This window comes from Mustela lutreola, chromosome 6 (assembly GCF_030435805.1).
Source record: "Mustela lutreola isolate mMusLut2 chromosome 6, mMusLut2.pri, whole genome shotgun sequence".
In the NCBI taxonomy this organism is placed as follows: Eukaryota; Metazoa; Chordata; class Mammalia; order Carnivora; family Mustelidae; genus Mustela; species Mustela lutreola.
The window spans coordinates 144,801,492-144,814,893 of record NC_081295.1 but is presented as its reverse complement, the minus strand read 5'-3'; the positions used below and the strand labels follow the sequence as shown (position 1 = coordinate 144,814,893).

Genomic DNA, 13,402 nt, shown 5'->3' with positions numbered 1-13,402 from the left:
TGATCCCAGGGTCCTGGGATCGAGCCTCATGTCAGGCTCTCTGCTCAGTGGGGAGCCTGCTTCCCCCTCTCTTTCTGCTTGCCTCTCTGCCTACTTGTGATCTCTCTGTCAAATAAATAAACTTAAAAAAAAAAAAAAGATTGCACGGAACTCCAAGTGACGCTACTAACACTATTTTGGTACTCTATTCTGTGTGTATACATAATATAGATAACATACAAAAATATATATGTAAAATTTATATATTAAACTGTGATTTATTTGCATCTGTTTTGATACTTAGCACATGTGTGACAAATGAATAGGAACTCCATATGGGAGTTTATTTTGCAATATTTAATCTTCAGAGAAATTTGGCCTCACAGCCTTCAAAAGCCAAAGCTCTTCCAAGGTACGTAATTGATTTCTAGAATTAGAACAAGCAACTCTAATTCTAGAATAAAATTAGGGATAATACCGATGCTTCTTAAGCAAGGTGTGCTGTTGGGGACGTTGCCTGCGGTGACAGAAGATGGGAGAGCCCACAGGGGGCCACACAGGTCAGTCCTACTTCACACTGGGCAGCTAACCAAAGTGTGTCGGGGAGTATTTGCGGACATGAGAATCTGTTCACCAGATACCACCGCGTGCAAAAAAGCCGCTGAGAAGAGACTACGAGTAGCAGGTATTTGACCTTCGTTAGACAGACAAACGGACAGTGGTTATCTCTCAGAGGCCGGTTTGTGAGGCCACTTTCTCCTCCGTGGTTTTCTATGCATTTACATTTTGGGGCACTGGACTGAAGTGTTATTAATGTATTGAATGGTTCCTTGACTGATTGACTGGTTGATTTTATTTATTTATTTGAGAAAGAGAGACACGGAGTATGAGCAGGATGAGGGGCAGAGGGAGAAGCAGGCTCTCTGCTGAGTGGGGCGCCCCAACACTGGGGCTCCAGGATCATGATCTGAGCTGAAGGCAGATGCCCAACCGACTGAGCCACCCAGGCGCCCCAGAACAGTTTCTTTAGGTGGAAATGTTTTCTTTCAAACCACAAATATCGGACTTGGATGGACACACATGTGGATAAGTAGCTCGACTCAATCTTGTGTTTAAGTTGGACTCAAGTAAAACTCAGCGCCACGTGGGAAACATCCTTCTGTCACGGCGACAGCAGTCCCTAGACAAGGCACTAGGAAGCGTCGGGTGTGAGCGTGTCTCCACTGCACGGCTCCTGCCAGCCCAGCTAAAGGTGTTGATTTTTCTCAAACTTCAGCTTTTCTGCTCTAACAGAGGGGACTACTCTGCCCCACCCCATCCTCGTCACATCTCACAAAAATAAATTAGAAACTGTTAATGAAAATACCAAGCCCACTATAAAAAGGCGGCTGATTGAGGTTGGAGAAACACCCCCTGAAATCTTTACTCTTTTATTTTTTCTTTTTTAAGATTTAATTTATTTATTTGACAGAGATCACAAGTAGACAGAGAGAGAGGAAGGGAAGAAGGCTCCCCACTGAGCAGAGAGCCTGATGCGGGGCTCGATCCCAGGACCCTGCGATCATGACCTGAGCCGAAGGCAGAGGCTTTAACCCACTGAGCCACCCAGGCGCCCCTCTTTACTCTTTAATGAAACTACAACGTTAAATCAGAAAGCAGTGCCCGGTTCATGGGCGGTGAAGTACCATTTCACCAGATGCCCCGTCTAAGGGCGGTGGGTGCGTGCCCGAGCATTCAACGTGAGAACGTAAAAATCACTTTAGGACAAAACTTACTCTTCTTTTAAAAGTATTTCCCACGATACTCTGCAGATTGTCTCTCTCTCTCTCTCTCTCTCTCTCTTTTTTTTTTAAACAGAATAAATAGCACAGACACGAATTTTAATAGAGGAAATACTCTGGGCTTCAGATCAATAATTTAAAGACAAAAACTCTAAAGCTTTGGCAAACTTATGACAAAGGGAACAAGGTACGACTCTTCATCTTTGCAAAGACTTTGACACTGAATCTAATTCCCCCTGATGGGCCAATAATCCTGAGTCGGTCACACAAATATCAAGGTACATATTTACAGATGCACACGACAAAGGTTCTCGGCATGTGGCTGGCAGCTGCGTATCGAACGCTTCTTGACAAAAACACACAAACCCAGGTCACGACTGCGTGTACCAAGACGCACATGGAAACGACCAAACGTCCCACAGAGCAGCCTCAGGGAGAGGTGCAACAGGGCTGATAGAGAGAGAAAGAGCGTGAGAGGTTATCCCTTGAAGGGAAGGCAGGGCGGCATGCCCCCAGAAGACGTCTCGACTCACCTGTTAAGTGGTTGGCAATCCTGGCAGTGGGTTTGGGAGGCAGGGCGGGGGGTTGCTTGAGAAGGGACAGCTGCTTCACTGGGGTCTCCTCATGGTCTCCAGAGAAAGCAGCAGGTTTTTTGGGGGGCAGTAGCAGGACTGGTTTGGCTGAAGGATCTTGGGACAGGAGGACTCCAGACTCACTGGCAGAGGGACTCTCTTCAGACACTGAGGGGACAACCACACGACACACAGGAGACATTACACAAAGGCAGCGCAGGTGGGGCCAGCGGGAGCACACAGGACGGGGGTGTGGGTCGGCGACACAGCACAGCGCCCACTGCTTCCGGTCGCCGTGCACGTGGGGCGAGTTAGAGAGAGGCCTCTAGAAATCCAGGAAAGAAGGGGGTGTGGGTGGAGGACACATCAGGGAGGCTGAGGCAGTAAGGGAGAGGTCGGAGGGGGAGGGGAAAGGGGAGAGGACATTTTCTCCAAACTATCCCAAGCTTAACCACTTCCGTCTTGGCATTCCTACTACACCTGTGAGGGCTCTAAAACGTGACTCATGGGACCACAGCAACAATCGACCGATGGCAGGTGCAGAGGGCCAGGGACAAAGGGCCCCCATCCAAACCAAACCAGCACCCAAGGCTGGCAGCTTCCCTTGGGCCCAATGGCCCTTTGTCCAGAGCGAGACAGAGAAGATGCTGGGGTCTTGCTTTTTGCCCACTGGGTCTCCCCGGGTCTGGGACATGAAGTCACGAAGGAGCCCCCGGAGGCTGATACCAGGCCGGGTGTCCCCACACGCGTGGGGTGGCTGCTCACCAGCGGAGCTGGGCAGAGGCTGTCAACAGGCACCTTACCGTTTTAGGGGTCCCTATAAACCTTGACCAGACAGAGGATGCACCAAGACAATGCCTTTTTGTCTCCCTGCTTCCTCTCTCCTCTCACTGGCCAGAATGATGGTTTTTCTGCTTGCTTTCCCCCACTTCTCTTTGCTCCGCACTGGGTCTGGCTCTTCCTTCCCACCACGGGAGACCCCGACTGGCTCTAGTTAAGAGCTGTCCCGGGGTGCGGGCGAGGGACGGCCTGGCCAGCGAGCCTGCAACTCTGGGTTCGCTGGGATGACAGATCTCCCTCTAACGGTCAAATCTGCGCGATCCAACATCCCAAGAAAGGCCGGAATGAGAAACACAATTCACTGCTTTCGCTAGAATCGTCTTCTCAGCCTCGGGGAGAATGCAACTCCAACGCACCGCCTCCTTCCTCTCATCCCTGCTGCGACAGGAATGACTCCAGTGACTCTCCCCTAACCTCTTCCTCCTCCCTGATCTGGGTTGCAGTGTTCCCTGTAGCATCAAGGCCTTCGTGAGCACTGTTCTCTCCCCTCTCCCAAGGGACCCCACTATCATCAGCATCGGAGAAATGACACACTAGGTCCCAAGGAGGAGTATGGCACGGGCTGTGTGACCCGGCTCTCCCGTCCTCCCACCGGAGCTCTGCTGCTGCAGACTTGGCATATGGTGTGGAAAAGGGACGTGGCCTTTCTCCCCACACTCTGGAGATCCCAGAAGGTCCCTCCCCCAAGCTGGCTTGCTTCTTGAGAACAAGGATCGCTCCTTACTAGCTATTGGGAAGACACCCCCGACCCCACTTCTGCAAACCTTCTGAGGGAGTGAGTACTGACCATTCGGAGGGCTTTGGACCAAAGAAGTCGTGACAGTCCAATGGCACCCCACATCACCTATCAGCAGCATTCACATTAACCGGGAGAGTGTAGACAATTTAATAGCCAATCAACACATCGATTGTGTGCAGTAAACGGATACAATTTGCTAAATCGATCCAACCTTTAGCTGGTATACGGAGGCTGGGCTTAAGGGCCATGCTAGGGTTTTACGAACACGTGAGTTAGGTATGGTGTAGAAGAAGTACAGGATCCCTTAGCTTAACAGAAATGGGTTCTAGGGGGAAACAAAACAAAACAAAACAAAACACCAATAACATTTTAAATCCCCCACAGTACAAAAACAGGGCATGTCTTCTTTAAAGACATTAAGATTACAAAATATCTTTTTGAAACACTATGGCACACTAGGTGTAAATATGTCCTGATTGGACAATTTCATTCCCATTTCCAGGAGATTCAGAGGCTCGGAGTGGTGCCAAACAGAAGTTCAAGTCCAGCCAGGCTACAGGTCCCGAATGCCACAGGCAACTCGACCAGGGGCTTTACCTGTCCCATCCATGATGTCTGAAGGCTGGAGCACCTCGTATGAGCAGGGATCCCTGGGCATGGGGACCGGCTCCATTTCGGATAGGGCTGGCAGAGACAGTTGGCTGGAGCTCAGGGACTGTCCGTTTTCCAGCGAATCATCTTCGTTCGATATGGAGAGCTCCCCGTCTGTGGGCGCGAGAAGGAGACGGCACAGTTAGACAGCGCCCACCTTCCAGGGAAGGATGACATTTATCGTCGGCTAACTGAATCTAGATGTTTTTGAACAATCTTTATCAAGGTCAGTCTGTAAAATCTGCCCTTGTTCTTTCGCTTTTCAGACACTTGTTTTATTTTTAGACATAAGGCATCTGACCCCGAGGGTGGCAATTTCCAGTGGCCTCTAGCAAATTGCCTGCTTTACTCTCCATCTTTCTAACCAAAACCGCCTATTTTGTACATTTTTTTTTAAAACAAAAGTGAATTAAAATGAACCTTTCTTTCTAATTTTGGAAAACTGGAAAAACTGAGCAGGCCTCAGGGATTGGAAAACCAGGAGTAGAAATGTCTACCTTGGGGAGCCAAGGGCTTCATTAACACTCAACAAACACCAGAGCATGATTCTCTAAGGCTCTAGGAAAAATTCATCCTCTTTTTGTCTTTTTTCTTCCCGCCAGGATCCAGTTTCTCCAGGCAGATAAATGTTTAGGAGTTGGAACCCCCCGGCCCGCCCCCCTCCTAACAACAGGGGCCACGCCTCACTGGCACTGGAGGGTCCCGCCTTCTGCAAACCTTATGAGCACTGACCACTCACAGGGGGCTTCAGACCACAGCCGAGGGCTGCGGCATCCTAAGGATGCTGGGAAGTAAGTGCCAGGATTCTCCCAGCGTCCACCAGTGATCACGCCTGGAGGGGAGCAGACTTTGATCTTGCTTAAAGCTCCTCAAAGCCAGGGGCAGGCAGCTAGTTAGCACCCCAGGAGAGGATCAAAGGCTCCCACACAATGGCCATTTGTCAAATCAAAACTCCCCCAGGGTGATCTCATTCTAGCCCAGGGGAGTCCTAAATAATGAGACATTAAAGTCAAATTAATTTTTAAAGAGGATGGAAAGCTGTTCCGGGAAGATGAATAAATATCCAGAGGAAAGACTCCTATGTTATGCTTAGTCAGAAACACAGAACCCAGCAAAGCAATCACGTGCCTTACAACCGGAAGAAAGAGGATTTACTTGTAGAAAAATGAAACAGGGAAATGACTCCCAAAGTAGACCTTGTATAAATAATCCTTTTCTTGTGCGATGCGCCTCCCAAGGCTTTAATTTAATCACAACAGTATGTGGTGGTAAAAGGGGGCTCTGCCAGCTCCCTCCCTCCCCAGTTGGAACTGGCCTGATGAAACGTTCAACAGAGTCACCTACACACCAACAGGCTTTCGACGGCATATGGTTCAAGGACATAGGCTATTTGACCTGAATCTTGTATAAACCCAGAAAAAACCAGAAGAGATACCAAAGAATCATCTGAGGCAGATGACAGAAAGCACTGTCACACTGTTAGATTGTGGTTTTCTCCCCATTTTTTTTTCTTTTCTTTTTAATTATTTTTTATTTTTTATTTTTTTAAAAGATTTTATTTATTTGACACAGAGAGAGAGATCACAAGTAGGCAGAGAGGCAGGCAGAGAGAGAGAGGGGGAAGCAGGCTCCCTGCTGAGCAGAGAGCCCCATGTGGGGCTCAATCCCAGGACGCGGAGACCACGACCTGAGCCGAAGGTAGAGCCTTTAACCCACCGAGCCACCCAGGTGCCCCCTCCCCTTTCTTTCTTTTAAAAAATTTTTATTTATTTATTTATTTGACAGACACAGATCACAAGTAGGCATAGAGGCAGGCAGAGAGGGAGGGAGAAGCAGGCTTCCTGCTAAGGAGAGAGCCCGACTTGGGGCTTGATCCTAGGACCCTGAGATCATGGCCCGAGCTGAAGGCAGAGGCTTTAACCCACCGAGCCACCCAGGCATCCATCTCCGCATTTTTTTTCATTTGGTCCTTCTGTGTGCCTGAAATGGCATGATAGTTAGTACAATTGCAATTAACAAAATGATTACTACTCCTTGTTGATAAGAAAAGAAGAGCAGTATGAACTCTAGGTACACAGCCAAACCAAAAGTCTTCAGGAGGAAAGGGCTGCAGTGGTGTGTTATTGCATTGCAGTCCCCTTGGGGACAGTCCCTAGTCCCCTCAACATGCTTGAATTTAGCATGTTCTTGTGGGTGATGCCATGGGAAGCACCAACACTTCATGTTCCCAGTTGGTGGAACAATGATGCCGCTGCCACTCCGTTTAACACATCCCTAGGAAACCACTTTGGTTTTTGATGTTCCTGGTGTAATAAATGTCCCAGTTAAGACAACCCGAAGAGGAGGGGGTTTTCAAGGCCCCCTGCCAAGTTCTGGTTCTTCGGGGTACCAGCAGAATCAAATGACTGTTGTACTTTTGGACAGGTAAAATGCATCCGAGAAGTGGGTGCCTGGGTGGCTCAATGGGTTAAAGCCACTGCCTTCGGCTCAGGTCATGATCCCAGGGTCCTGGGTTCGAGCCCCACATCGGGCTCTCTGCTCGGCGGGGAGCCTGCTTCTTCCTCTCTCTCTGCCTGCCTCTCTGCCTACCTGTGATCTTTGCCTGTCAAATAAATAAATAAATAAATAAATCTTAAAAAAAAAAAAAAAGTATCTGAGAAGCAGGACTGGGGGAAAGATACAAGTGTAGTTGGATACTTAATTTATGAATCTTGGTTTCGTCAAGGTGGCTAGCTTAGTGCTGGTGGCTTTGCTAATGATGGAGAAGCCGTCCCAGAGACAGAGGAACTCTCAAAAAATTTAGCTCCCCGTAGATTAAACGTGACTTTGCTAAGTCCAAAGATTGTTTGGAGAGGAAACAATCTTGGGAATTCCACTGTCATAATTTCTAAAAATACATTCCCACCAGAAAAATAAAAATGAAGAAAAAAGGGTAAGACAACATAACAGTTTATTTGTGGGTACATATTGTTGTGATCTTACTAGGCATCAGATTTTATGTATTGTTTTACTATTATAAACATTATAATTTGCATAATTATAATCTTAATTATATTGGATGAATAACTGAATTTTAGTTAGCTATCTTCCTGTGGCTGCTCATAAAAGGGTTTCTTGTGTTTTATGATATAATGAACAAAGGAGGTTCTGCCCATCACCTCCCTGCATAATGCCTTTTCTGCAATTAGAATCCTCCCCTTTTAGGAGAAATTCCAATAGACAAAACTTACGTGTATTAGTATTTCAAAATCTAAGTGACATATACTTGAATCTTGGAAAATTGTTCTGTGAAGGGTTTCTCTATTTACACAGCAGCAATGCACAGACCACATGAATTTCTTAGCTTTTGACCATTTCTTCAATATTGACCTTGATAACCATATTTTACCTACTTATCTACCTACATATATATGTGTGTACACACACACACACACACACACACACACACACCCTAATCTAGTGGAAATAAACTGAAACCAATCAACAAAGATGACAAATCCTTTATTACATCATTTATGACCAAAAACAATAGTGACAAAAGTGAAGACCATCAGGGCGCCTGAGTGACTCAGTGGATTAAGCCTCTGCCTTCAGCTCAAGTCATGATCTCGGAGTCCTGGGATCGAGCCCCACATCGGGCTCTCTGTTCAGTGGAGGCCTGCTTCCCCTGCTCTCTCTGCCTGCCTCTCTGCCTACTTGTGATTTCTGTGTCAAATAAATAAAATCTTAAAAAAAAAAATGGAAGACCGCCTGTTTTGAATTCATTTAACATGGGGCTACAGTGGTGTTGCCACTGTTAAGTAGCTGCTGTTTTAAATTCTTGTGACATTTTCAGACATACACAAAAGTGGAAATAGTAATGTAACTGACCCCATTTATGCATCATCAAGCCAAGAAATCAGCTGAGGATTCCCAATGTCTGGTCATTCCAAATCTGATTAATTTGAAGTGTATGTAAAAAGCATAGTTTATCAGCCTCTTTATTGTCATTTTAATTCAAATTATTAAAAAACCTGTTTTACTTTTTTTTTTTAGAAAGAACTTAACCTTCCCGATGAAGGGGAGTCTCATGGACTAACTATACGTTCATCTATCAAGATCATCACTGTCTCATTATTGCAGATGAGAAAGAGTTTGTTTTTTATACTAATATCAGAAATTATATTAGAAATAATATTAGAAATAATATTGCCCTATATAATATTGGAAATTATTTGGATGTTTTACATGATCTTCTAAAATGATTTGTAATAGTTTTCAAAACTACCAGTAGTAGGAAGGAGTAGCGGGAACAGGAAGAAGGGGGAAGACTCTGGAGATCCGAGGAACTGAGACAATGTTTCTCTGGCTTCAGTGGGAATCACAATTCCCTGCAGTGGGGCTTGGTTCCACCCCCAGAGTTTCTGTGCTGGTAGTTTTGGGTTGGGACAGAGAATATGCATGGCTAGCAAGTTCTTCTTCTTCTTCTTCTTCTTCTTTTTTTTTTTTTTTTAAAGATTTTATTTATTTATTTGACAAACAGAGATCACAAGTAGGTAGAGAGTCAGGCAGAGAGAGGGGGAAGCAGGCTCCCTGCTGAGCAAAGATCCCGATGCGGGGCTCAATCCCAGGACCCTGGGATCATGACCTGAGCCAAAGGCAGAGGCTTTAACTCACTGAGCCACCAAGGCGCCCTGGCTAGCAAGTTCTTGGGGGATGCTCGAGCTGCTTTGGCTGGTCAGAGTTCCACAATTTAAGACCACTGGATTGGACATTAGGAATCAGAGATGCAAGAGAATATGGAATGGCAACTGTGCCTAGTCCTGATGAGGTCTGGGATAGGAAATGCTGTTTATGGAGCTAACGGGGAACACAGTAGTAGGTTTAAACCTCAAAGAGGACAAGAAAGCAGGAGGTTGCATTGTCTAACCAGGGATCGTGAATATGAACTTGTCACAAAGGCATATGGGATTGGGGAGAGCCGTAGGGGAGAGCAGAAAATTAAAATGTGAGCCAGATGCAGACATATTTAACAAGATAAAATCAGGTCGCAGACATGATTGAGAACATGATGCGGAAGTGAGCACAAGTCAGGGTCATAAATTTTAAATGATGAGACGTAGAAAGCAATGGATCTAAGCTATAGAACTGGTCCTGGAAACTGTGCCAGCCTTATTCCCTCTTCTCGTGAGACGTAAGAAATGAAGATGTTGGTAGAGTCATGTTAACAACCAAATCAAGGGGAGTGAAGGGAAAGGTGACGGCGAATTCATTCATTCAGCGGGCAAACATCTGTCGAGAGCCTGTAATTAACAAGAGGCATCACGACCCAGAAACCGCATGCTCTCACCACGGTCTCGTGGGTAGGGCCGCGTTTGCTTTCAGCACCTTCTGAAACTTGTAGAAACTCCCACCCAGTCTCCTGTCCTCCACGCCCTGGAGCTTTACCACAGCCCACCCTGCCGCCCCTCCCACAAGCCAGGCATGACGCCAAGTGCTAAGGGAAGACACAGGCAACACAGAGGAAGAAACGCAGAAACACAGACATGGGGAGGAATTAGTGTGAGAGGTGGGAAAAGCAGCAAAAGTGGGAAGTAACATCCTGAGAGCTCAAGTCAGACGGAAGACTTGCACTCTGCACACAGGAGACCACGCACTTGAGGAAGATTTTGTTATCGCATGGAATTTTCTGTAATGTTCTGAAAGTATGATTTACATAACAGTTGCGGTCCAGAGGACTGGCTCAAAAGATACATTAATGGTTTATTTGGGAGTGGCAGCTATCTCCCTAGAATCGGGTGTCACCTTTGTGCCTATATTTGAGGGCTTTTTTGTTTTAATTTTCCTCGATTATTGTTTTGCTTTAGGAATATTCTCTGGTTTAGGGCAACGGACACCTTCTGATCAATGAGATTTTCTCAAAGCTTAAGCTTTAACTGAAATTGCTTTTTTAATACATGAAGATCACATGGCGAATGGACAACAGGAATTCTTTTAGGTCGTCACGGAAAGCCATGGAACAACATCTACATTACATAACATGAAAAATCGCACAAAAGATACTGTGTTCTGAGAGGGCTCACGGTTCATGGTGCTTTGAAGTTGAAGACAAGAAAGTATCAATTTTAATTCTGAAAAAAATATATGTATATTTTTAAAGATTTTATTTAATTATTTGAGAGAGAGAGAAAGCACAAGCAGGGGGAAAAGCAGAGGGAGAGAGAGAAGCAGCCTCCCCGCTGAGCAGGGACTCTCTCCCCCACCCATGTGGGGCTGGATCCCAGAACCCTGAGATCATGACCTTAGCTGGAGGCAGGTGTTTAACTGATTGAGCCACCCAGGCACCCCTGAAAAAATACTTTAATATAAACTTAAGCTTGCCCCCCAATCTGATTTTTCAAGGGTATGCATGTGGATTATATTAACACCTATGTTTAACAATGGATTTCTAGGGGTGCCTGGGTGGCTCCATTGTTAAGCATCTGTTGGCTCAGGCCATTATCCCAGGGTCCTGGGTTTGAGCCCCACATTGGACTCCCTGCTCAGCAGGAGCCTGCTTCTCCCTCTCCCATCCCCCAGCTTGTGTTCCCTCTCTCGCTGTGTCTCTGTCAAATAAAAAAATAAAATCTTAAAAAAAATTAAAATGCATTTCTAGTTGGATAAGACATCTTCAGCTAAATAAATAATAGTTGACGACGAGTATAAAGTATTGCTTCACAACTAAACATGCACCATTATGGCAATATTTCACGTGAACCAAAAGAAACAGTAAAGTGTGCACACATATATTTATTTATTCAGATTGCATCAGAGGGAAGCCAGATGGTGAGTTTTGGCTTACTCACGAAACTTTTTGGTTTTTAATTTGCAAAATAAAATGCTATATGCCAAATGTAAGAAAAAGAGCAGCGTCGTGGGGAGACAGGAGCAAACGTAGCTAAGACGAACTATTGCGAGTCCGAAGAGTATGTGTACAAACAAATGAAAGCCAAGCGTCCCGGGTGCCCCTTGGCAAATGCAGAGCCTTGCCGGGAATGAAAGAAATGCAAACAAAGTGACCATGTGGGCAGTGCCCAGACATTAAAAAAATGTGTCTGGAAAAAAAAAAAATGTGTCTGAATTGATGTCAAGTACAAGGGCAGAAACGGAGAGCCGTGTGTACCTGTGGATCCGGATCACATCAAAATGAAATCCGCCCGCAGGCTGGCAAAGTCCCGAAGTACATTTGGCGAGATGTAAGTGAATTTAATAATCATTAACTTTTTTTCTGGAAAGATGCTTCCATTTGTAAAACAAGACAACAACATAAGCATTTGTGTGCTGCTGTTATATTAAATAAAATATATATATATATTATATATTATATTAAATGAATAGTAGTTCTTTTTTGGAGGAAAACCTCTTCCTCACCTCTCTGATTACTTGGAGAGGCACTGATTTTCCCTAAGTCCTCAATTTTTTTATTTTTTATTTTTTGGCCTGGCTTCCTACCCCTCTCTGTAGTGACCAACCGCATCACTAGGTCCCTGTTGCTCTACAGGGTAGAGCAAATCTATCCACTGGGGGTGTACTCTGCATTTTTGCTCCTCACCTTGGACCAGTGTTGATCCAGCACTCAGACCTTCTTCTTGGGGAGCTAATGTGAGGTCCGGGCTTGGGGGGAGGGCACGAATAGAAAGTTGTTGTCAATGACTTCCTCCAGACTAGCCTTTACCAAGAGCGCTAATATTAGACGCTTCCAATCCTTAGGAGTCTGGAGTCTCGGGAGAAGAGAATGCCTTTTCGATCTCAGGTAAAAAAGAAACAGAAGGTGACAGATAGGATGGTGTTTAAACCATGCTCTGTGTGTGTCCTCGGACAGGAGAGCACTGGTGAGCCCCCCAACTCATTCTCGGGAGGGCTGGGTGGGAAGAAAGAAACAGCAGGTGTGGTGGAAAGAGCCCAGACTCTCAGCGTAGGGAGAGCGGTGTTCTTGTTTTTGCCATCATTGGTTGGCAACAAGTCACTGAACTTTGGGGACTTCAGTTTTTGTCCCTTGAAAACAAAAAAGGGCTGTGTTGGATAATACCCAACTTCTGAAAGAAAGATCGAAGTACTATGTGCAGGACAGTGGGAAGAAATAACGATAATTACCCTCCCCCCCCAGAAACAAACAAACAAACAAACAAACAACAAAAACAATCTTGCAAACAAGCATGAAATAACAGAGAAGCTGAAACAGCAAATCATGTTTCATTTAGGCTTTTTCTTGTCTGACTTGCTCTATTTGAGCCTATGGTGAGAACCGGGAAATACATTGATGGGTTTCAGGTTTATTGTTTGCCAATAAAGTGCTATATATTTTGTAAAGATTTTATTATTTGACAGACAGAGATCACAAGTAGGCAGAGAGGCAGAGAGAGAGAGAGGAGGAAGCAGGCTCCCCGCTGAGCAGAGAGCCCGATGCGGGGCTCAATCCCAGGACCCTGAGATCATGACCTGAGCCAAAGGCAGAGGCTTTAGCCCACTGAGTCACCCAGGCGCCCCTACAGTGCTATATTTTTATTAAGAAAAAACGGTTAAGTAAAGTTTTAGCATAGAACTAGAAGCCTGTGCTCTACCTACAAAGCCTCTATATTCAGTAGAAAGACAAGGAGAAAAAAAATTGGGACAGTGAAAGGGACAGTCAGAGAAATATTTTTAAGCATTTTGGAGTGCCAGGCACAATGCTGGACATTTTCTATATAATAGTAACAACCCCTTAAACAACATGATGGGAATTTATCTGAGCCAGGTTCTTGTTCATTGAAATTCTTTTATATACATAAAAGAATTCTGTGGAGTTGGTACAAAAATCCCCCTCCCTGTAAAAAGGAAAGCGA

The 13,402-nt window shown here is 45.5% G+C and overlaps 1 protein-coding gene across 7 annotated transcripts in view; it reads right to left on the bottom strand.

The window, feature by feature from the left end:
- The window catches only part of PHACTR1 (phosphatase and actin regulator 1), a 550,922-nt gene that overhangs the window by 81,090 nt on the left and 456,430 nt on the right, over positions 1–13,402 (bottom strand). For 6 of the 7 annotated variants that reach the window (XM_059179283.1, XM_059179287.1, XM_059179286.1 and 3 more), the window contains 2 exons: positions 4,509–4,676; positions 2,294–2,500 (listed from right to left, as the gene is read on the bottom strand). In XM_059179283.1, the coding sequence (XP_059035266.1) occupies positions 2,294–2,500; positions 4,509–4,676 (375 nt within the window). The remainder of the gene's footprint in view (positions 1–2,293; positions 2,501–4,508; positions 4,677–13,402) is intronic. The other variant, XM_059179284.1, reaches the window with a different exon arrangement.